General features: G+C 43.5%; 2 protein-coding genes across 2 annotated transcripts; both read right to left on the reverse strand.

Annotated features, from left to right (window-relative positions):
* Positions 1-261: 261 nt before the first annotated feature.
* Positions 262-17,103, reverse strand: elp1 (elongator acetyltransferase complex subunit 1). Its single transcript, XM_079575906.1, has 35 exons — positions 16,888-17,103; positions 15,307-15,459; positions 15,139-15,220; positions 14,950-15,030; positions 14,525-14,610; positions 14,263-14,453; positions 13,461-13,584; positions 13,286-13,379; positions 12,705-12,935; positions 11,629-11,787; positions 11,440-11,515; positions 11,219-11,374; positions 10,890-10,996; positions 10,317-10,420; positions 9,511-9,564; positions 8,763-8,868; positions 8,534-8,649; positions 8,386-8,459; positions 6,741-6,819; positions 6,576-6,655; positions 6,359-6,493; positions 6,203-6,288; positions 5,384-5,535; positions 5,187-5,310; positions 4,921-5,018; positions 4,592-4,793; positions 4,442-4,503; positions 4,315-4,377; positions 3,931-3,991; positions 3,622-3,732; positions 3,441-3,540; positions 2,400-2,527; positions 2,180-2,331; positions 2,020-2,104; positions 262-825 (listed from the first exon to the last, which is right to left on the reverse strand). Exons 1-35 carry the CDS (start codon positions 17,032-17,034, stop codon positions 758-760), a joined length of 3,927 nt encoding a protein of 1,308 aa, XP_079432032.1. The 5' UTR covers positions 17,035-17,103; the 3' UTR covers positions 262-757.
* A 2,407-nt stretch (positions 17,104-19,510) lies between these two features.
* Positions 19,511-22,596, reverse strand: LOC306977826 (C-C chemokine receptor type 1-like; the record flags this gene model as incomplete). The annotated part of the gene is made up of 2 exons (XM_079576266.1): positions 19,511-20,330; positions 22,424-22,596. 2 exons carry the CDS (start codon positions 22,594-22,596, stop codon positions 19,511-19,513), a joined length of 993 nt encoding a protein of 330 aa, XP_079432392.1.

Here is a 22,596-nt window from a genome sequence, read left to right on the forward strand (position 1 = left end):
TTGCACTGGGGTGAATCTGGGTCATTGATATGATAAAATAATGTCAATATAAAAAAATATTTAAATTACAGGGGTTGGAAATGTGATCAAAATGCATTAAAACATTTCCCAATAATCCGCCTTTTTGCTCATGCTTCTGTTTTTTAGTGAAAATGCTACTGAAGGACTGCGAGTAAGTCTAAATGTTTATCAGATCTCAGAGGACATGAAATAGAAATAGTTCCAAATTGTAAATCGATCCTATTTTTGGTCAGGCTGTCCAGGGCCTGTGAGCGCTCTGACCAGCAGAGGATTATTGTGCATTGGTCCAGTCTGACCAGACCCAGTCCTATTCTCATCCCAAGAGTCAGGACGGAGGAGAAAATAGCAGCTGGATGTTTGTGTCTGCCGTCCACATCGCACACAAGCTGTAATTAGACTAATCTGGGACTGTCCAACCTCCACAGCCCGGGCCATGTGTGGAGCAGGCCTTCAGGAGAAAGAAAAGTGCTGGATTCGATCTGCTTCACTATTTTAAAGGTTCTGTGCAGACGCCTAAGCCGCAAACACTGGTGCACTTGGCAAGAAGCTGTAATCTATGGAATAGGCAGTCGGGACCAAGCCTAGATCAAGATCTGGGCTGGTTCCAGGGGTCACCCCACCCACAAGTGCGTCAAAAGTAGAGGACAATAAATGGAGCTAAAATACAATAATTGTTTTAATGTTTCATGATTAAATGTGCAAATAATGACAATAAAAAAGCCTAAATACACATGGGTTATGTAAGAACTGGAAGCTTCCATTTGATGTTGTTTCTCATCTTTGGTGGAACCAGAATCACAGCATCTAAAGAAGAGAGAAAATAATAATGAGGCACAACAAAGACGTAAGCTCTATGCAGCAATAGACCATTTTACAAAGCATGAGGCTAGTTTCACTTTAGAAATGACATCTATATTATATTATTATAAATAATAAATCATTTATAGATTCAGATTGTTAAAACATTTGTGGTGGACAAGTAACTGACATGTGATGTGTTCAAAACTGTACGTAGTGTTTCCACCAGAGGCTACTTCATGTGCTCATAAAGACGGGTGTTCTAAAAGCTCATGTTAAGTCGATACAGTCCCGATCAAAAGTTAAAGACCATTTTGCATGGTTGGGTCTTACCAAGGTTTGTGTAAGTTGAACTTCAGTATGCAACAAGAAGAAAAGGGAGTGAGACAAAAACAATTTTTGAGTCAATCTTTTATTGAAAACAACAATTAAACTGAAATGTGTGGTAACGACTGGAACAGCTCCAGTTCACAATGCTGCAGGACAAAGGACTTACACCACTGCGTGTAGGCCTCATCTAAATCCAGTGGAGAGCCTTTGGGGATGGATGGCAAGAAGAGTTTAAAAATGGATGCATTTCCAGACAGACGCCTTTCCTGACGTGAGGACATCTTCACTTGGAGAAATGTCCCACTCACCTCCTGGAAACGCTTGCATCACGCACGGCAACTCATTTTTGAAGTGATCAACAGCTTCTCTTACCACGTTTGGAGCTTTGATTTCTGTTTTGACGGCCTACTTCAGTTTAATTGTTGTTTTCAATAAAAGCTTCACTCAATTCTTTTTTGTCTCACTCCCATTTCTTCTCGTTGCATTTTAAAGCTCTACTTCAACCCAACCATGCAAAACATGATTTTTGCCAACTGGTCTTAAACCTTTTGGGACTGTATATTGAAAGTTCAAACATCAACACATGAAAAATAACCAGCTTGTCTTCAGTTTAATGTTTTATTTTGTTACTTAAGCATGTTAGCCTTTGTGAGCACTGAAGCCTTCACATCACACATTGTCCGTCACCATCCATCAGTAACTTGCTGCTGCATTATGTATAGAGGAGACTCTGCCGACTCCCAGAGGAATCCAACAGCACAGGAAATGGGGATCCCCAGAGTTCATTTACAGCTGAACTAGCCTGACGTCATGGGGAACCGTGCCTACGAGTAATGATTGTCAGTGTGTGTGTGTGTGTGTGTGTGTGACCTTGTGACGGAGCGTGTGGAGCAGCTGCTGGCCTCTGCTGGAAGGAGGCGGAGATGCTGTTGGCTGTGCTCTGAGGTCCAGTGAGCTGCAAAACCAACACCAGCTTTAGTACAAAACAACAACTTCAGTGGGAATGATGTTGAGCTTTGGTTTTGCTCACTGGGGCGCCGTCGTTTTGCTCCTGCTCGGGCCACACCTCGGGCAGAGCGGCCTCCATCAGACCCAGAGCCTCCGAATACTCGCCCTGAAGCCTCTGCGCCTGACGCTCACACTCGAACAGCACCAGCATCTTCAGCAGGCTGTGCACCTCCTCTGCAGAGCCGCGCGAGAGGACAGGTCAATATGTGAGGCAGCTGTTACAAAACACACAGCACACGCACCTCTCATTTTATCCACTGTCGTAACAATTTCCCCGAGAGCGTGGATCAGCGCCCGGTCCTCCATCGGACTTCCTTCTTTCAGACTCAGCTTCTTGCGTTCTGCTTTGCGCCGGTTCTTTGACGACCTCCTGCGTAAATTGAAAATAAATTGCAGAGATGAGAGGAAGTGCCTGATGGTTACTGGTGAGAAGAAGTCAGTGTCGTGCTGGGAAGGGCTGCAGCTAACGATTATTTTGGTAATCGATTTATCTACCGATTATTTTCACGATTAATCGATTAATTGCTTGGTTGTCAAAGGTGCATGGGAATTGTATTTTTTCAATTTTTTGACCACATAAAGCGAAAGTGGCGGCGCTTGAGGACGTGTTGAACTTAAAGTAAACATTTGTAGGAGGCTCTTTGTGCTTATTCTGCTTTCTGATTGGACGAGGCAAAGACAGATATTTATGAAATTTACAATGTACAAAACACTGCAGACCCTAACTTTAAAAATAAAGTAGGTTTTCATCCAAAATACAGAATTGTCATGTCATTTTTGCTCTATTTTAGTCTGTGTTCACTAGGAAACGATTAATCGATTACTGAAATAGTTGACAACTATTTTAGTAATCGATTAGTTGTCGATTAATCGATTAGTTGTTTCAGCCCTAGTGCTGGGTAACTGGGAGAGGCGGGACGTTTCCCTGTGGGCCGTCAGAATAAAATCATTAATAACAGACTCCCACAGTTGTGCAAGTCCAGGCCTAAAGGCTTTAAATTAAGTAACATTGGTAATTGTCTTGTAAATCCATCAAATAATGACTGATGGATCACAACAACTTCTGCATCACACTTTCACTCAGTGTGACGGAAGATACCATTTTGAGGGGTTTAAGGGTGTTAAAGTGGAACATCCCTCCGCTGTAGTTCAAGTTGAGAGAAGAGAAATAAAAAAGGGAACGGAAAAAGCAGCTGCAGCAAAAAACAAAAGAGAAGTAGTGATGTGTCTAAATCAGGGACTCCCGGGTCCCAGCACGCCCCTGGAGGAAGTGCGTGTCTTACGAGGAGATGCGTGAGTTGCTGTGGGAGTACTTGGAGCCGGTCAGGACGCTGCTGGCCTCGCTGTACAGCTCGGCGTCGGCGCAGTCCAGACCTTCCTCATCTGGGGTGAGATGCAGGCGCATGTTAGAAGGGAATTACGTTCATGTGATTATATTTTGCACATTTCTAGAGAGATGATCACCGAGCAGGTCCATCCTGGCCTTCTTCTGCTCCCGCACCACCGCCAGCCTGTTCCTGTGGCGCGTGAACGTGGAAACCTGACTTTCCAGAAAGGCCGTTTGTGCGCTGAAAGCTGAGAGGACAAAACATTTTTAGTAGGATTAGCAAATCAAAAGAACACTGAGATCTGATTTCAAGTGGAAAATCAGATTTATTGAAGTAGATAAGATTAGTCAAACACTTGGAAATGGAAGAGATTACTCAAGTGATGATATTGAGCTTTGAAACAGTAGAGCATTGTAGCACTGGTGATGAACGCAGAGCAGGATACCTTCCAGCAGTGCCGGTTTAAAGTTGGTCTCAGTGATGTCCTGTCTGTTGTGTGTGTGAATCTGCAGGACATAAAAGTGTAGTTCGGTAAAGAACAGAGCCCTGAGTAACTGGAGACTAATTAGAGATATATAAAAATAACAGAAACCAGCATAAAACAAACACTTCATATAAGCTGAACAACAGTGAAACAGCTGAATCTAACACAGTATTCTGGCATTCTTGATGTCAGTGCAGTTTCTGAGAGAACATAGCACATTAATCCATGTTCAAAACATACTCATTTATGAATTTAAAAATCTATTCATTAGCAGCAAATTGTGGACAACAGGCCAAAGGGCACAAGTCACAGACTGTATTTAGAGGTACAACATATGAAACTGACCAGTCGCAGAGCCTCGTCCCACACGGCTCCAGTGATCAGAGCCAAGATGGCCTCCTCACAGTCCTGTTAATACAACACTACAGTCAGTCCACTCCTTAAGTAAACTCAAGTCCAAAGACAGTCTTACATTGGCATATTGGTCCAGCAGCAGAGCCGCCTCAGAGTAACGCCGCTGCTCACTCAGCTTCTCTGAATAACAGATCATTAGTTCCATTAATCATTAGACCCTGGTACATCTCTCCACACCCTCTCCACCTGCCGGAGTCTCCGCCCTCACCTGCCATGTCGCGGGCCAGCAGAGCCAGCTGGTCTGAGGGCAGGGGGATCTGCTGAGCCACACACAGGGCATGTCTCCAGCTGCAGCAGCTCACAAAGCTCTGCAGAGCGGAGCAGGTCTCCCCACACCTCCACAGCAGCAGCCCCGCCTGCTCCACCTGCTGCTGCTCCAACAGGTGCTCCGCAAAGGCACACGTCAGCTCCTGCAGGCCAGACACAAGTGTTAGAACATCGCTCATGACACAACAGAAGGCGGTTTGGAGGTGTGTTCGTGACCGCACCACAACCTCTGGGCTCTGTTTATGAAGCAGCCGTGCACTTGTGCTGTACCTTATGCAGAGTCTTGTCAGAAACAAACAGCCGCAGGGCGTCAGTGTAGAGCCTCTGCTCTTTGACGAGCTGCAGCACCTCAGGGAAGTGCTCTTTCCCTGAACACACACAAAAGTGCAGATTCAAAATGAAATACCTTTGACAGTGATTTTTTACAAATACAGTTTTAACTTTTTTTCTATATTAATCTCTGTGATCCAGAAAGGCTTTTGTCTAACAACACCAATGGATTCCTTAATAATAACATTTTGAAGCGTCACACTGACCAGACTGACTGAGGTGAAGCAGGGCCTTCTTGTAGCGTTTCAGGTGTTTGTCGATGGTGTAGCGCTGATAGTTGGGCTCCAGCTTCTTCAGCATGTTTAAGAACGGCAGATACTCTTTTGGATCCTGTATAACACAAATCGCGTGAGTATAACACAAGACGACACAACAACAGGACGTTTTTCATAAATGCATGTACCTTCTGAGACTTCTCAGCCACCATCAGCACCAGGTCAAAGTCATATGTGCCCAGAGAGTGCTCGTACAGGTCGTTGACGTCCACCAGGAACAGGAGGTACTTGAGGGCCTCTTCTGCACTCACGGCTTCAGCGGCAGCAGGAGGCGGGTTCACTGCAAACACACACAGGCTGTCGTCCATTTGCAAAGACTTGGCATTTAAATCGATACCAAGCCAACGTGAAATGCGTTAAAATGTCACGGCTGGACAATTGTAGCTCATTTTATTACGGCCCTGAGTAGTCGTTCATCCACACGCTACAATTAGTCCAGAATCCAGCAGCAAGAGCACATTACTCCAGTGGCTTTTAGAATTCAGTTTGAAACTGCACTGCTTGCTTATAAATCTCTCCATGATACCACCTTCTTATTTAAAGGTGCATTTTGTAGTGACCCAGTGGCTGTATGAGTGGTCAGCATGGTACTTTTACTTTTGATCATGGTGGTCTTTGCAACGCTCCAGGATCACTTGTTGTGGAGGTTTTCTGGTGGTCAGCAATGAAAACCTTTCAAACAATTGATCCTGGAGTGTCACACAGGCCACTGCGATGGAATGTAAAGGTACAGCCCAAACCAGAAAGTATGTCAGCGTGAGTACTAGATACTTATTATTCCGTGTAGTATGTTTTTGTGTGCGGTCTGTCTTTTTTGCATTGACTATGAAGCACATTTAAAAACAGAGTACTGCCCCAAAGCGTTTTCCATAAATAAACTGAACCTTCACATCTTTAAATAACTAAATACTTAATGGTAATGCTTTGACGTGCTTGTACTTGCTTACCTCGGAGTTCATGCACTTTCTGAAGAGCGATCTCCAGCTCCGGGACCGTCTTTCTCACGTGAGTGGTCAGTATGGACAAGCAATACCTGCAAAACAACACAAGTTTAATAATGTTGACCAAAAAAAAGCTCTTGTTGTAAATCCTCAGCCGCTGACTTGTTTGGATCCATGGACTCCATCGTGTTCCTTAAGGCGTCACAGATTACATCCACCTTTTTCCCCGGCACTTTGCACGGCTGCGCTGGGGCGTCTTCTGGCCTTGGGTACATGGTCTGTGTGGTATCTTCCTCTCTGTAAAACAATACATAAATGCAGTTTAGAGCTGACTGCAGGACAGGCTTGGTGGGTTGTGCGGATCTGGTTTGAGACTCACTTGAGCTCGGTGAGAAAGAGGTTTATGTGGTTGATGGAGCCGAGCTGTGTGATAAAGGTCTCCACATTTTCCAAAAACAACTAGAGAAAGAAAGAGAAAAAAAGACTAAAATATCCTCCTTTCATTAATAATGTGAATGTTTCAAACAGAAAGGCATGATCTTACCTTTGGATTGTGGTCATAAATGAGATTCACGTTGATTCTTAGTTTCCTCATACACAGGAAAGCCTCTCGGAATCTCAGACTATTACCACAAACGACACCACAAAACCCACGTCAGAAACATGAGGGATTCACTTTGTGTGGGTAAAAAGAAATCAAGAAATCAAGTTGAAAACAAAATGTACGGTATTTAGTAATAAGGGGATAAATGATGAGATCAAGTTCAATATTAATGAAAATGAAATAGAAAGAGTTTATCATATACAATTTCTTGGAGTGATTATTGATTGTAAAATGACATGGGAAACCACATATTTTAAACACGCAAAAGAAAGTATCCAAAACTATTGCAATTTTGTATAAATTGCAATATATTTTGAACAAATCAGCATTACATTTACTTTATGGTTCTCTTGTCACACCATACCTAACGTACTTATAAAACTGGAACCAATCCATTTTTCCTATTACAAAAGAAGATCATCAGATTAATTAATTATGCAGCTTAAAAACAAGCTACGTCTCTTTTTCAGTTCAAAAATATTTACAAGAGAATAATAATGGAAAAATATTTGACAAAATGAAAATTATTAAATATGCTTCTGGAGCGGACAATGGTCCACCTGTGTTAATTCAGCGAACGGATGGTTGTTACCATTAATGTGCTGCACTTATGATTTAAAAGTGAAGGGCAGGCACAATAAGCTTTAGCTTCTGCCTGCGCCTGGTCATTTATTGTGTTCATTGCTTGATTTGTATGTTTTGAATGTTTTGAATCATTTGTAAATGACCAAACCGAAATAAACCGAAATAAACCGAATTGAACTTAAATCAGCTAAAACGTCTTTAAAGGGGGGGTATTATGCAAAATTTTCAAGCTTTACATCATGTTATTATGTCGTTCCCTCATTAAAAACATGCCTGAAGTGTTGACTTGGCACATTCGGTATTTTTGAGTAATCTGTAAAAACTAAAAAAAAAATGGCAGCCATTTTAGGGATAGGTTTCTCTGAGTCCTTAATTAAACAACTTTAACATTTTTAAACTCTGTATAGTCCCTTTAACCTCTTAACTGAGTGCTTTTTCTCCAGTTTACCCAAATAAAACAAAAATCCACAAGATTCTTGAAAAAAAACAACACGTCAAAACAGCGATAAAAAACAAGACGAAAATGAGTATGAAAATGCAACAAAAAAGTGACAAAAACCCAACAATAATGTTACAAAAGAGCAACAAAAGACCAATAAAAATATGATGAAAACGCAACAAAAAAAGCATAAGTGTGACAGAAAAATGAAAGAAATGAGATCAGTTTAGCTCCATTTTGTAGCTTTCAAATGAGGCGTTACACTGGCCTATAGGCTGTAAACTTGAGAAGCTTTTAGATTGGGGTAAAGCCGAACTGGATGAAAAGCGGTTAAGGTGGGGGTTAAGAGGTTAACATTGATCCAGCGAGTTAATGCAATTATAACAATTGAAATGAAATTGTTCATCACCTTGATGCTGCAAGCAAATCCCCCCTTATCGAATACAGAATGTACTACATGTAAACAAGTCTATATGAGCCTGGAAAAAGATCCAACACTCCAGTTCTATTCAGTTGTGAGTGTGTAGCCGAGTAAATACATGAATGAAGTGCAGCACAGACCTGTCCAACCATTTGCGGAGCTGAGCCAGCACCAAGGCGCGGTGATGCACAGTTTCTAAATTCCCCCGTGGCATCTGTGCACAGAACAGACAGACTATAGGAGCCGCGGGAGCAGGCATCGATAAGAGTGTTATTATCCTGAAGAGACCTGCAGGATGACCCGGGTGTCCTGAGGCACCACAGTGACGATCCTCGCGCCTCGCTCCACTCTGCGCAGCGTCTCGTCGTTCTGACTCCCCTCTGAGGCCAGGGCGCTCTGCACATCTGTCACAGGAACACACAGCTCACACACAGCTCACACACAGCTCACACACAGCTCACACACAGCTCGAGGCTTTGTTTCACTCAGAACAAATGTGAGGGGCTTAAAAGCGCACCCTTGACGGCGAGGGAGGCGAGCTGGAGACATCTGCAGTGATGTGAGTGAGTTGTGACCAGAAGAAAGTCGTTGCAGACGGAGAAGGAAGAAACGCCCGACGCAAGCTGAAAACAAAAACACAAACTATTTCCCACGGCCCTGTTTCAAACAGACACACTCTTTGTCAACTTGTATGTGCCCAAGCAGTATACATGCATCACTTCAAAATCAACATCTGAAATTGGAAACTAGAAAATTATGGATTTAGGATTGGATTTTATTGCTAAAAAATTGATCACAAATTAAAAGATGACGCAGAATCAGACCTGTGTGACATCAATACCCCAAGGCTTGATACTTGGGCCATTATTGTTCATATTATACATGAATGAAAAGCATCGGATAAACTGCAGAGTATTTTATTTGCCAATGATACCTCCTCATTTCACTGATTCTGTGGTAATCACTGCTTATTACGGAACTAGTAAATGAAGAATTATTACAATTGGAATTGGATTATTATGGAATGCAGAAAGAAATAAGAGTCAGGAACTCTTTTGGCGTTCAAGAAACACATAAAAGCCACCATCTTATAGAAGTAAGTGGAGTAACAAGGGGCAGCTGTCGCGAGACTTATCATCTTCTCTGCTCCTTTTCATTCAAATTGCACTGATTGCACTTATTTTAATGTTTTTTCTTTCTTTAGTTTTTTCGGGTCAGATTTTCATGTCAGATTTAGGTCCAACATGTTTTCAAGTATCACATACCTTAGTGTTCCCAGCGTACAGATGGCTTCTGTCAGTCAGTCCCAGCACAAACTCCTACAAACAAAAAGCAAAGGGCGTCAATTATTAAAGCAGGTGCTAAAGCGGGTGCAAGCTGAAAAATAAAATCTATTTTGTACTTTTTCAATTTACCATTTGATGTTGCCTGTATTACAATATCAGGCACCCACATCTGATATGTAAATGAGACTGTGCTGTGTGAGTAAAAAATGTATCAATAACTCTACTGCTGATCCACTTTTGCACGTACTAATCGGTTTGCACATGAGCAAACCCACAGTGTACAAACCAGTTTCAAGGTTATAGGAATTATTCTTGTCTCTCAGATTCTTGCATCAGTCTTTTCAGTCTTCAGGAGCAGTAGTTCGACGGCAAAAACGGCAAATGCTCTTAATTCTATCATACACAGCAACTACTACCACAGTACTACTGCTCAAATATTACTCCATTCAAAGTATATTCAAACATATAAGAGATTTTAAAAGAAAAAAGGTATTTTGAATAAGTGTTATGACTGACTTCCTACTTCAAAAACATGAAGATTGTCCTCAAATTAATCCCCATAACGGCCACAGGGCAGGGACCAATCGTCTAAGGATTATTTTAGACAGAATATGCTTTCACTTTTTCCGTTGGAGCATTGAAGTATTATATTATTTATCTTTCAAATGTAGTGGAGTAAAGCGATAAGTTCTCAACAAAAATAATAAGGAAAAGTACAGATCCTCAAAAAACTCTTCATAGTTTTTGTAGAGTTTGTTTATTTGAGGGTTCTTTGGGTGTTTTACCTCTGTCCCGATGTGGCACAGTGCAGTTTGGACACACACCACAGGGAAGCTGACGGGACAGCCACTGGAGTCCTCCCAGTCCACCACCGACGGCTCGGCGCAGTCTGAACAAAGCACATTCTACTTCAGTGAGTTACACGATTGCACAGTTCAGGGAAATAAGGTCCACATGCGCCAGCTAAAAAAATTTGAAAAAACAACAACAAAAAAACAGTACTGGAACCAGTCCTGAGCATTACTGTGACTTTTTTCAGTCAAATCACTTAGGAAGAAGAAATTTCGCGCCCACAACTGTTTTAACTTTTCAACTTTGTTTCTTACATAAGAGTAAAAGCATAAATATTAAAGATAAGAGGCTAAATATTCAATAGGTTTTCAATTAAAACAATGCTTAAATAATGTCCATGTTTCTTTTTGTGAACATTTCGACAGTGCTGTAAATGATTTGAGAAATTCTCTATATTTTCCTCCTCACTGTCGATAACTGCGAATAAACGTAAAATGGCAAAATGTTTCCCTCTCAGTAACTGTGCCGTCCCTTCTACTAGATAAACGTAAAGTGTTGAGACTGACCCCACAGGAGCTTCTGGAGGTGTCCGTCCTGCAGCTGCAGAGCCAGGGAGCCTGTGTGGGCGCTGTAGACCACACTGACCACCTGCCCCAACACCTCCAGCTCACGCCTGCACCAAGCACACATTTACAAAGCATCCATTTAGACACTGCAGTTCATGCAGTAATGCCAGGAGAAGCTTTAGAAAGAAGTATTTGCTACATACAAACATCATTTACTGTGATATTGTGGTGTTGGATAAACATTCTCAGTTCATTTGTAAAGTTATATTTCTAAAGATGAAGCAAAACACTGACTGTACAAAATATTCACATTTTAAATGTTTACAAACCTAGCAGCGAGTGTCTCCTCCGAATCCTGCGACGGGCCGAGGAGCAGCAGTTTGGAGGAGTTTGGTCTCGGTGACGCCCTCACGGCCAGAAACAGGTCCTCTCTGAGCCACAGCAAGTGACGCACCTCCAGGGGGCGCTCTTGGACAAGGTCAATGCTGCACAAAGAGGAGAGCGAGCCTGATACTGTGTCTATTCAACCACACAAACATCAGATATCTACCTGTAGGTTTTCTGTAAGACCAGGGGCTGACACACACTCCTGAAGCCGTTGGTTTTGCTGGACTGGTTTCCCGAGTCTGACATGAGGCACAAGATCAGGATTTTTATAAAGCCATAAAAGCTGTCAAAGATGTACATGTATCTCGTTTGAGAAGATAAAGTAGAATATTATCCTTCAGTGAGATCATACCAGGACAGAACACTGAGATGTTTCCATCAGCGGTGAAGGCGGCCAGTTCATTGCGACAGGAGAAGGTCACCTGGTTCACGGCAGAGGTCAGCTGCAGCTCGTAGGAGCACATGGGAGGGGGCACCGCGCTCTGGCGGAAGTTGGTCACGAGGATTTTATCTGAACATGAAATCACATACAGTGAGGTAAGGCTAAGGGATTAATGCCATTGAATCAAAACTAGGTTTTGTAATATTTACACGTAATGAATGAATCAGAAAAGCTGTTATTTATTCTCAGGAATCAACAGATCTGGTCTAGATTTAAATTTTTTATTTATTGGTTTATTTGGTCGGGACAGTGCATTCTCATGAACACATGGGTCTCATGCATGTAAACACGCCACACCGGATTGTAGCCTTGGGTTCATTTCCATCCTTCCCCCATGCGCACTCTCAAACACACTCTTATTCATCCAGACCTATTGTACATGTTTTTAGTGGTAAGGGTAACCAGGGTAACCGGAGTACCCGGAGGAAACCCACGCAGACACAGGGAGAACATGCAATCTCCACACAGAAAGGTGGGAATTGAACCCAGGACCGTTGAGCTGTGAAGCGCGAGCGATAACCGCTGCGCTACCGTGCCGTCCACATGGGGTCTTATTATGCATTGGTCATTTGATTGTTTAGACCAGTGGTTCCCAAACAGTAGTCAGTGTGCCCACAGAGTACGCAAAGACATTTTGGAGGAAAAAAATGTGTTTTTTACAATCTAATAAAAATTGACCAGTTAAAACCGCCACACTAGAAACGGCTTTTAAATTCAGACGGTGGCGTCTCTACAACGCTCCAGGATCAACTGTTTCGTAGGTTTTCTAATTGATCCTGGAGCGTCCACTGTGATGGAAAGTAGCGCCGCCATACTGACCACTCATACAGCCGCTGGGTCACGACATGGTCAAATACACACAAATATCAACGTGTTTTTCCACATAAAAAGTTGCATAATGCACCTATAAGAGCATGAAAGTTGTAATGTCTTTACAATGTTTCACAAAAGAGAGAAAAAAAATGTGCCGTTTTGAAACTACTCACGTCCGTCGATCACGGCCACACTGGCGTGATCACAGTCGTCCTGCCCCAGACTGCGCTCCGTGCTCCAGCCCCACTCGTACGTGAGCGCGGTCCAGTCCCGCAGCACCACATGCAGCTGCAGCGCTCGCACCGGGTCCCAGCAGGCGCACACCGGGGCCGTGAGAGGGTCGTCTCCGAAGTCCAGGCTCTGCTTCAGATACCAGTGGTAGTTCCCACATGTCCACAGCTCAACTGCAGTCGCACACAAGAGACAGTTTTCATAACGAGGGCTGGGTACCGTTAAACGATACCACCTTGGTCTCGGAAAAGTTTACGTAATAAAGGAAGTCCTGGTTTTTTCCCTTTTTGCCCCAATTTTTCTTATTTTCTGGTCTTACTTTTGCTCCACAATTTTGCCACAATATCTCCCAATTTCCCACACATTATGGTTCTGTTTTCTGGTTCTAGATGACAAATATATCGAAAAAAGTATCGTAAAGTACTGTTATGGAATAATGTACCGATAACCAGCCTATCCACAATGTTTATACTGATATGAATGACAGGGGGTCAGAGTCAGACCATCATTTGTGCCGTCTTACAGTGGGTGCGGATCTTTCCATCTCCAGTAGCACTGATGTCCTCCAACCACAGCGCCAACACTGTGGAGTCGCTGTTCCACCAAAGCTCCTTCACCTGAAAGCACAGACATGCTAAGCCTTCAGTGCCTTCAGTGCTGGTGTATGATCCATGCTGACGCTGTGAGGGAGCGCTTGCCTTGGTTTGGTTTTTGCTGGTAGGCCGAGAGAAGTCTCCGTGTTGAAGGCCGTTCTTCTCCAGAAACACCACGCAGTGTTTGTTGTGCTGCCGCTGGGTGCTGGCGATCAGACTTCCGGAAGGCCTGAGGGACAAACAAGTCATCAATAATCTACAGAAGAATTCATAGTATCATGTAAACCAATGCAAGGCAGTGGTCTCAACCCTTTTTCCTTGAAGCCCCCCCTGCACGTGCAGTAGTCGGGCCGCATCTCCCCAGTCCAAAACTGTGGCATGAAAATAATTGCTTATAAGTATTTATTTCAAACAAATAAACTGAAATTGGAGCGTTTAATGCAGCTGCAGTCAGTCTTATATATGGTGATTTTAGACCATTCATTTTGCTCAAATAGTATCATTTGTGACATGACCCTCTGACCAGGCAAAGGTCTGGGCCACCCCTGCAATCCCAGGTGCCCCCCAGGTTGGGAACCATTGTGCTAAGGCGTTAAGGCGGTCTGTCTGCAGTCGTTGTGACCCGTGGACATGAAGCACCTGGTTGTCTATTCAGAACAGAGCTGGATATTTTTTCAGTGGTTGAGGCGCAGTATAAGTCAAGATATTAAAAACGAATCGCAGTGTGTGAGATCTCATGATTATTATTTGGTCGCGACAGTGGATCTTAATGAACATACACACCACACAGTCAAGGTGGGAATCGAACTCGGGACCTTCTCACTGTGACGTGGAAGCGCTGATTTTTTTTCCTGTGCTGGTCCATTCTATGTCCAGTTTGTTTCTCTCTTAGTGCATGAGCTTTTACCTCCAGCAGAGCGGCTGCTCCAGTCCATTGATGGGTTCACTGGTGGCCTGCAGGACGCCCTCTCTGCTCCACACCCGCACCCTCCTGGCTCCGCTCTGAGGACACACCGCACTCACAGCAAACAGCTGCCCATCTCCTCTCCACGACACCCTGGGCCTGCGGTCGTCCCAGTCAGGGGCCGGCTGCAGCTCCTGTGCACACGGTCAGAGCACGGTCAGACACAGCAGACTTTGTCACTCTGGACACTTCCTTTCTTACTGACCGCTGCCTTCTTCTGAGCAGCCTGTTTCCCCTCAGAGCCGTGGAACTGAGTTTCCTTCTTCCCCCAGCCCACGGTGATGAACTTTCCTGAAGGCGTAAACAATCACAAAACATTTGTACATGAGGTGGTGTTTGTCATTTATCCAGTTCTGAGGTTTAAGAGCAATCATCCCAAAGCTGGTTCCACAAGAGTCAGTGATGCTCAAGTCTTTGTAAAGACCAGTTCAAATGGGTTTGCAGTTCAGCTCATCAGGTTAAAATGTTGAACAGCTTTATCAGAAGTCTCCAATTTAACCTGTAGTTGTATCAGTTCAGTAAAACAATAGCTTTGTTGTGTCAAAGCAAACATCGTAGAGACTTTGTAGCATATTGCTTTAATTTTGTTGAGAGTTTTGGTCCCTTTATTTCACAGTATTACAGCTGTACCTTCACCGAAGTCTTCCTGATGAATCCCCACTTCAATGATTGGCTCAAAGTCTTTTGTCATCATAATGAAAGTGTCCTGACCTGGAAACAGAAACATGAAGCTAGTGAAGGTTCTGCCAGTTTGATGCATTAATGACACACAATGAAGTGTAAAGGTTAGGGAATAAAGATGGAGCATCGAGGTCTGACCTGTGGTGAAAACAACCAGCTCTTCATCTGGGCTCCAGTTCATGGAGGTGAGGCCACTGTCCACACTCCCCACACACTCAAACTAGACACAAGGAGAGGACGGACGTCACTAAATAATACCATGTTGTTTCAGCATCTGCGTGGCTGAATAAACAAACACGAGCAAACCTGTGTGGAGTTGAAGTTGTAGAGTATGACGTCGCCCGCGGCGGTGGCCACACAGGCCGACTCCAGCTCTGCCAGATCCTGCAGTCCAACCACTGTGCCACCGCCATCGTCCGGGAGAAAGCCCTCGGCCGTCAGAGAGGCCTGGCTCAGCTCCTACAGGAAAGCACAGCCGGGGGCACATTTAGGGCATCGTAGAATTAGAAAATACAACCTTTACGATACACTCAGGTCGGCTACAATCGAAGAGTCAAAAATAAACTCTCTTTTAATTTTGAACTTATAGTTTCCTTGATGTTTAGAATGTGCTGTTTATGGAGCCTTTATAAGTGTATGATGTTCACATTATTAGAAAAAACATAAGACAGTTTGTGTGGTATGCCAGCGGTACAGCCCATTACATGACCGTCACAGACACGGCATTAAAACTCAATTCATGTTTCAACATTTTGTCATTAGGGAAATACTATCAATTACATTATTATCAAATCTTCTTCTTCTTCTTCTTCTTAGTATTATTATTATCAACTAGGGGCGGGCAGAGACACAAATTCCACAAGAACCAGACACTATCTTAATATTAAATAAAGATGAAATAATTCCTTTTGCTCAACAGTTTAACGATATAAAAATCTATTTAAAAGTGCAAACCAATATATTACGTAAACATTGGTGGGTAACACCCCTCCTGGAACCGCCACCTTAACGTGGTGGAGGGGTTTGAACACCCGAATGATCCTGGAGCTCTGTTGTCGGGGGCTTCGTGCCCCTGGTAGGGTCTCCCATGGTAAACAGGTTCAGAAGCCCCTTGTGAGAGACCAACAGGCCCGGTTACAAACATGAGGCCGTCCTTCTGTGGACCCACCACCTGCAGGAGGAGCCATAAGGGGCTGATGCAGTGTGATTTGGGCAGCTCCAACAGCTGCTCCCACAACCCGGCAACGGACAAGTAGAAGAAAATGGATGGATGGATTTGTAACTATTGACTAAATTTACCTTTAAATACCTTTAAGCCGTCTACAGTGAGTATAATGGATGCAGCGCAGTAAAATAAAAAGAAATATCCACAATATTCATCTACTCAGGGCTGAAAAATCTTGGGGCATTTGATCTTGCAGCATGAGATCTTGGCCCATCCCTAATACCAGATGTAATATTTTGGACACAGGCCTGTTTTAGCTTCACTACTGCCACATATTACAGTTTACACACAGACAATTGCATTATTTAGGGGAGAAAATGGGGACACTTTAAATTGCCATCACTCCTGTAATAATCCTCAGGACAATGACAAATACATAAGATAAATAAGGACTCATACATGAAGATGAAACGGTTAATTATCTGCTCTCCCCGAATATAAGGTTGTTTTTTTGTGAAATGTAAATTTGTTACATCAAAAATTGTGCTACATTTAATGAAGTTGCAACAGGTTAAAAACATCTGGCTCAAGTGACGTGTCAACACAACTGTCTATCACATAATAATCCTCCATTTTAGACTGAGTAACTGTTCCAACATGAACTCACGACACTTGGATAGTGGCTGACCCCTGACCCCTGACCCTGACGCACAGCCGCTCACCTTGCCAGTGTGTGGGTCAAACTCGGTGATGGAGAAGGCCGAGGCCAGGAGCAGAGAGCCGCTGTCCCCGCGCACACACATGCACTGAGGGGCCCCGGGCTGCACCAAGGAGCCCCGGGTGCTCCTCACCACTGCCAGGTTCCTCATCCTGCGGCGGAGACTGGAGACTGGAGAGTCTGGTCACAGCAAACCGAGCAGACTTCAGTCTCATTTAAAGAGGCACGGACTGAAAAGGCAAATATACATTCGGCTAATTCAGTAATTGACACTCACGAGCTCTCACATGAAACACACGGAGTTATCAGAGACAGGAAGTGTCCGCGCTGAGCGGAGTTCAGACCGAACCCACCCAGGAGGTCACAGAGAGTAAACAATCACGTCCTGACGCAGAACAAGACCAGAGGAAAGAAGTGACAACTCACAGCGACCAGGCAGCAACAACAGCAACAAACACACGTGGTAAGCACTGACCTCTCACCTCCCGGAGCACCACGTCAGACTCCAGAGTGCTGCCCCTAGTGGCGTGGAGTGGAGCTGTCTGCGCGTTCACAAGGGACATGCATGGAGCTATAAAAAAAACACCGAACTTTTCTACCAAATTTGCGACTTTTTTTTCTTCTTCTCAGAAATCTGCATGTTTCAAAATCTCGAAAAAAAATATTTGAACTTTGAAATTTATTTGAACTCGAAAATCTTTTTTTCTTTTCTTCCTCTTTTCTTCACTATGGTCCAAGATTATTGCATCGCTTTTTTTCTTCTTCTTCTTTTTTTTTACTGGAATTACTTATTCGTGTTATGTGCTTGATTGAATAAGGATGCAGCAGCACATACTTGATACGTGTGGACCAGTTTGCACCAGAAGGTGGCAGTAATGCAACACTATGACACGGGTGAAGGATAAGACTGGGATGTTTTTTGTTTGTTTGTTTGTTTCTATTAAATAAATAATGATTTAAAAAAAATACTTTTCCATGTACAAAACAAGTATGGCAAAAGTAATAGTCTGTTCAGATGACAATGTTAACAGGCAATAAAAGAACAAAAGCACCACAAAGTGCAGTATAGTTTAAGGGGTCAAATACAAGGGGTTATACAGTTCTGGGTAGTTTAGTCTCAATAGTTCAAACGTAAATATATCATCATCATTGTTTAAAGTTGGGGGATGATTTAAATATCTTTTGTTTCTATTATTTTGCAAGACAGAGGACCTAAGTTACAACACAGTTCATTGTTCTTGTTTTGAAGAAGAGTTCCAAAAGTTACATTGTCTGAAGAGGTTTGGGACTTCAATTTGCCGAAGGGTGGGATGTGCTGGTTTGTTTAGGTCACACTCCTGGAAATCTCATGTAAGTCATAGCACTGTTTAATTTAATGACAAACAGACCAATAATGGGGGCATCCAGCCGTATGCATAGTGCCCGTGGATGCCACGATAACCGGAGAAGGAGACGGTCTCTGTTACAGCATTGTTTTGATGGGTCGGCATAACTGACCTCGGATAAGGAGGCCTTCAGGTGCTGGTGCAGGCCGTGTGCGCTCACTTCACTTTGAGGAGGGCAAACCTACTCCCAAACATCCACACAGAGAAATGCGGAAGGCTGACTAGCAACAAGTGGGCAAGACTTTTCTAACCAAGGCCAATATTTACTGTCTATTGCCTCCAATACTTTTTAATGGAATGTTTATCATTGTATCATTTTATTGTACCCTATAAGCCTACATTCTTTTGTGATATTTTTCCATTTAAAACAGGCCAGTTTTAAGCATGTTTTCCTCAGATGGACCTAAGAACAGAATAAGGGAGGACACTTCTCTGCTTGACCCCGACTTCATCCTCCCCCACCCCCAACTATAGCTTACATTTTCATTTTGAAAAGTGCAAATGGCCACAGCATTTTTAAAGTCAGGCTCTAGTCTTTTGTTTAAACCAAATCTGGATTTAACAAAACTATTTTTAAGTCAAAAACATTTGGATTTTCTTTTTTCTATAACTGAGTTGAGCATCAAAAGTATTTCGATGCATGGTTGATTGATTGGATGGATGGATGGATGGATGGATGGATGGATGGATGGATGGATGGATGGATGGATGGATGGATGGATGGATGGATGGATGGATGGATGGATGGATTGATTGATTGATTGATGACATAGGCCTTTGATTCTGTTCAGTTTTATTTACACTGAAATACTGGACACGTACAAACATCGAGCACACGTAACATCACATCAGTCTTATCCAGTGGCACTTTACTGAACATGACATCTGGTTCTATCAACGTAATATCTATAAGATAAGATAAGATAAGATAAGATAAGATAAGATAAGATAAGATAAGATAAGATAAGATAAGATAAGATAAGATAAGACTTTATTGATCTCACAATGGAGAAATTCACTTGTTACAGTCGGCGTTCAAGAAGATCACTCAGAGTTGTGCAAAAACAGACAGGAAAATGTTCAACCAGTTAAATAGAATAAACACGAGGCATCCCATGTACAACAAGCAGCAGAAATACAACAATAGGTGAGCAACAACAATTAAAATAGGATAAAAACTAGAACAGGTCATATAAGTAAAAGATCAGCGTATGGAATTCAGTCCCCACTATAGGGGTCGCTTTAGCCCGACATGTTGGTCGGACTAATCTGACTGACTGAAATGTGCCTCTTCAACCTTGGGAACCGCGTCACCAATAACATTCGGAAGTAATTCTGAAACTTCCTCCCCACGAAGGTGTAGAAGATGGGACTGATGCAGAAGTAGAGGTGCGTGAACCTCTCTGTGACGTTGACCGTCTCTCGCCATCGATCGCGGTCCTCTGGGGTGGTGGCACTTTCGAACATGAGCAGGGCTACGTTAAAAGGAGTCCAGCAGATGAAGAACAGCAGCACGATGACGAATATGAGGCGCACCGTCTTGAACTTAGTGACGATCTGGGAGGAGAGCACGGTGCAGGCGATGCGCGTGTAGCAGTACATGATGACCAGAAGAGGGAACAGGAAGAAGAGCAGGAGCTGGGTGTAAAAGCCCACTGACCAGAGCACCTGAGAGCCGCCCACCTCCCCACAGTAGGTCCGCTCATGCATCTGCTGGTAGTAAGACTTATGTATAATCATGGGTTTGATGCTGGCCAGAGCGCTGACCAGCCACACAACCGCACAGGAGACCAGCGCGTAGGTCCTGCTCCTCACGCGCTGCGCGTTCAGAGAGTACACCACGGCCAGGTGCCGGTCAAAGGTGAGCACCGTCAGGAACAGCACGGAGCTGTAGAAGCCCAGGTAGTACAGAATGCCCACCAGCTTGCAAATCAGGTCACCGAACGGCCAGTCTGAGAGCAGCAAGTCTGCACCCAGAAAGGGCAGGCTGACGATGAAGAGGAGGCAGGACAGCACCAGGTTCAGCAGCAGCAGGTTGGTCACAGTGGTCAGCTTCTCAAATCTGCAACACAACACGCTGTCAGTCCACACGACAACACACACTCAGGGCTCAATGATGTCATTACAGAAAATGTATGAAAATAATGCAGTGAAAGCTGCAGTACAAACAAAGAATAGACGTCTCCTGCTCACTCCTCCCCATTTACCACAATGACCACGTTCGAGGGGGAAATCATGGCAGGTTTACAGACTCCCCCTCCCCGGTTCTGATGAAGCATGTTCCTAAAAAGGGCATAAGGGCGGGATCTTCACTGTAGACTCCGCCCTTATGGGACGTGTCAGTCGCGCAGCTCCAATGCTAACAGTCTGACCCTCATTAGTACGAAATTTCGAAAAAATGTTCTTACGAAAACCAGCCTGGTGCCTTTAATTGTAACTAACCCAGCGTTATCACAGGAGGAATATCTAGCTGTAGAAAGTTTAAGAAAATGATGTACAAGGCTCCAAAGTTGTTTTTCACGTGTCTAAAGTCCAATGCATTTCAATGGGAAACTAGCGGCGATATGGAGGTACTACAACAATGGCGGCCCCCAAAAAGCAGAGCAGCTAGTGGCCATTGAGTACAACATTCGATATAGTTAACAAAATAATGAAATGTGTTTACTTAGCCTTGTCTGGCTACATTTATGTTGCCAACATTTATTTTTGAACTAATGATGTGTGGGAAATGTCCTTAGTTTTTTAACGCCATCTCAAAGGAGAAGTTAAATACAATCATTAATATTAATGAAGGGCCCTAACTCAAATAATCTCAGGGCCCCATGGAGGCATGTGCTGGCCCTGCACACCCTGGGTACGCCGCGCTGACGCTGCCTGCAGAGTAGTAGCTTTAACCACTAGACTATCGGCTACACAACTATACTATCTGCTGCACTTTAGACAATTCAATGCTTCATTGCTTTTCTCAGAAAATCCTTCCCCTTGTGCACAAACAGGGAGTGAGGTGTGCTGAGAATCTTCCGGGAGGAGCTGGCATGACTCTTTGTCACAAGCTGTTTCTATGTGGGGCGTGTGACACATGAGTCTAAAACAGACTCATGTGGCTGCGCCCCCTGGAGCGCACCAGCTGGGCTCAAGGCCACTCTCAGTTTATAAGTGATATTTTCTGAGCCAGTGGAGTAAAGTATTACAGTAGTGAAGTTGTTGTGAGCCAAGCTTTCAAACTGGAGTCAGCGTGATGGTGCAGTGGTTAGCACTCACAGCTAGAAGGTCCCGGGTCTGATCAGTCCAGAAGTGTTTACAATGAACTTTGCTGCACTGCACTGCCTTCATCACTTTAATAGAGGCATCTTGTTATTCTGTATTTTAATCCAATCAACACCTGGGTCCTTATATTACCATTCATTTACATCAAATATATAAGTCAAATGTAGATGTAAATGTTGATGTTTGTGATAGTATTGGGCCCATGGCACACCCTGACCACTAACTTCAGACCAAGACCCAAAATGAGTTTGGAGTCACTGGACTAAAACCATGAAGGAACAGTCGAATGCAGTGAGATGATCCCGGAGTCTTTTATCTGTGACAGGTGCTATCAAGGGAAATTTCTTCTTCTTCACATCTGCAAACCACAGATGTATTATTATTATTATTATTATTATTATTATTATTATGTCTTGCCACAACATTAATTGGAATTGGATCAAAGTTTTAGTGAGTTTTAGTTTTAGTAATTAATCTTATCTTAATATAACTTCATCTGTCCCGTCTCCATGATGGTGGGATCTTCTCACGCGTAGAAACCTTTTAGTTTAGACTTGCAAACATGATCGGAATTATCTGTGATTCTGGAATTAGTTTGAAGTCCTTCTCTCAGGTGTCTTTTCAATTTGAATGTTAATGTTTTTATTGAATGCATTTATCACAAATCGAGCCGGGATCAGACCCCTCAGTTTTCCTATTGCAACTGTTGCCCTGACGCAGTAGTAATAGACCACATCCAAAGTACAGATACTTCATGATAATATTGCTCAAGTAGAAGTGAAAAGCACTGAATGATATAACTACTGTATTAAGTACAGTTTCTTCCGAAAGTGACTCAAGTGCTTGTAGTTGAGTAAATGTAAGCGAGTACTGCCGGCCTCTGCTCACCGGTGGATGATGACCAGCACCAGGATGTTGGTGGAGAGGCTGAAGATGAACATCAGGGAATAGACGATGCCCAGGAAGCGGTCACTGTAGAGCTGGACCCAACTCTCGTCTGGACCCACTTCGTCGACACTTTCATTCCCATAGTAGTCGTTGTTGTAGACATCTGCGTTCAT

Source organism: Gobius niger, assembly GCF_951799975.1.
Source record: "Gobius niger genome assembly, chromosome: 18".
Taxonomy (NCBI): domain Eukaryota; kingdom Metazoa; phylum Chordata; class Actinopteri; order Gobiiformes; family Gobiidae; genus Gobius; species Gobius niger.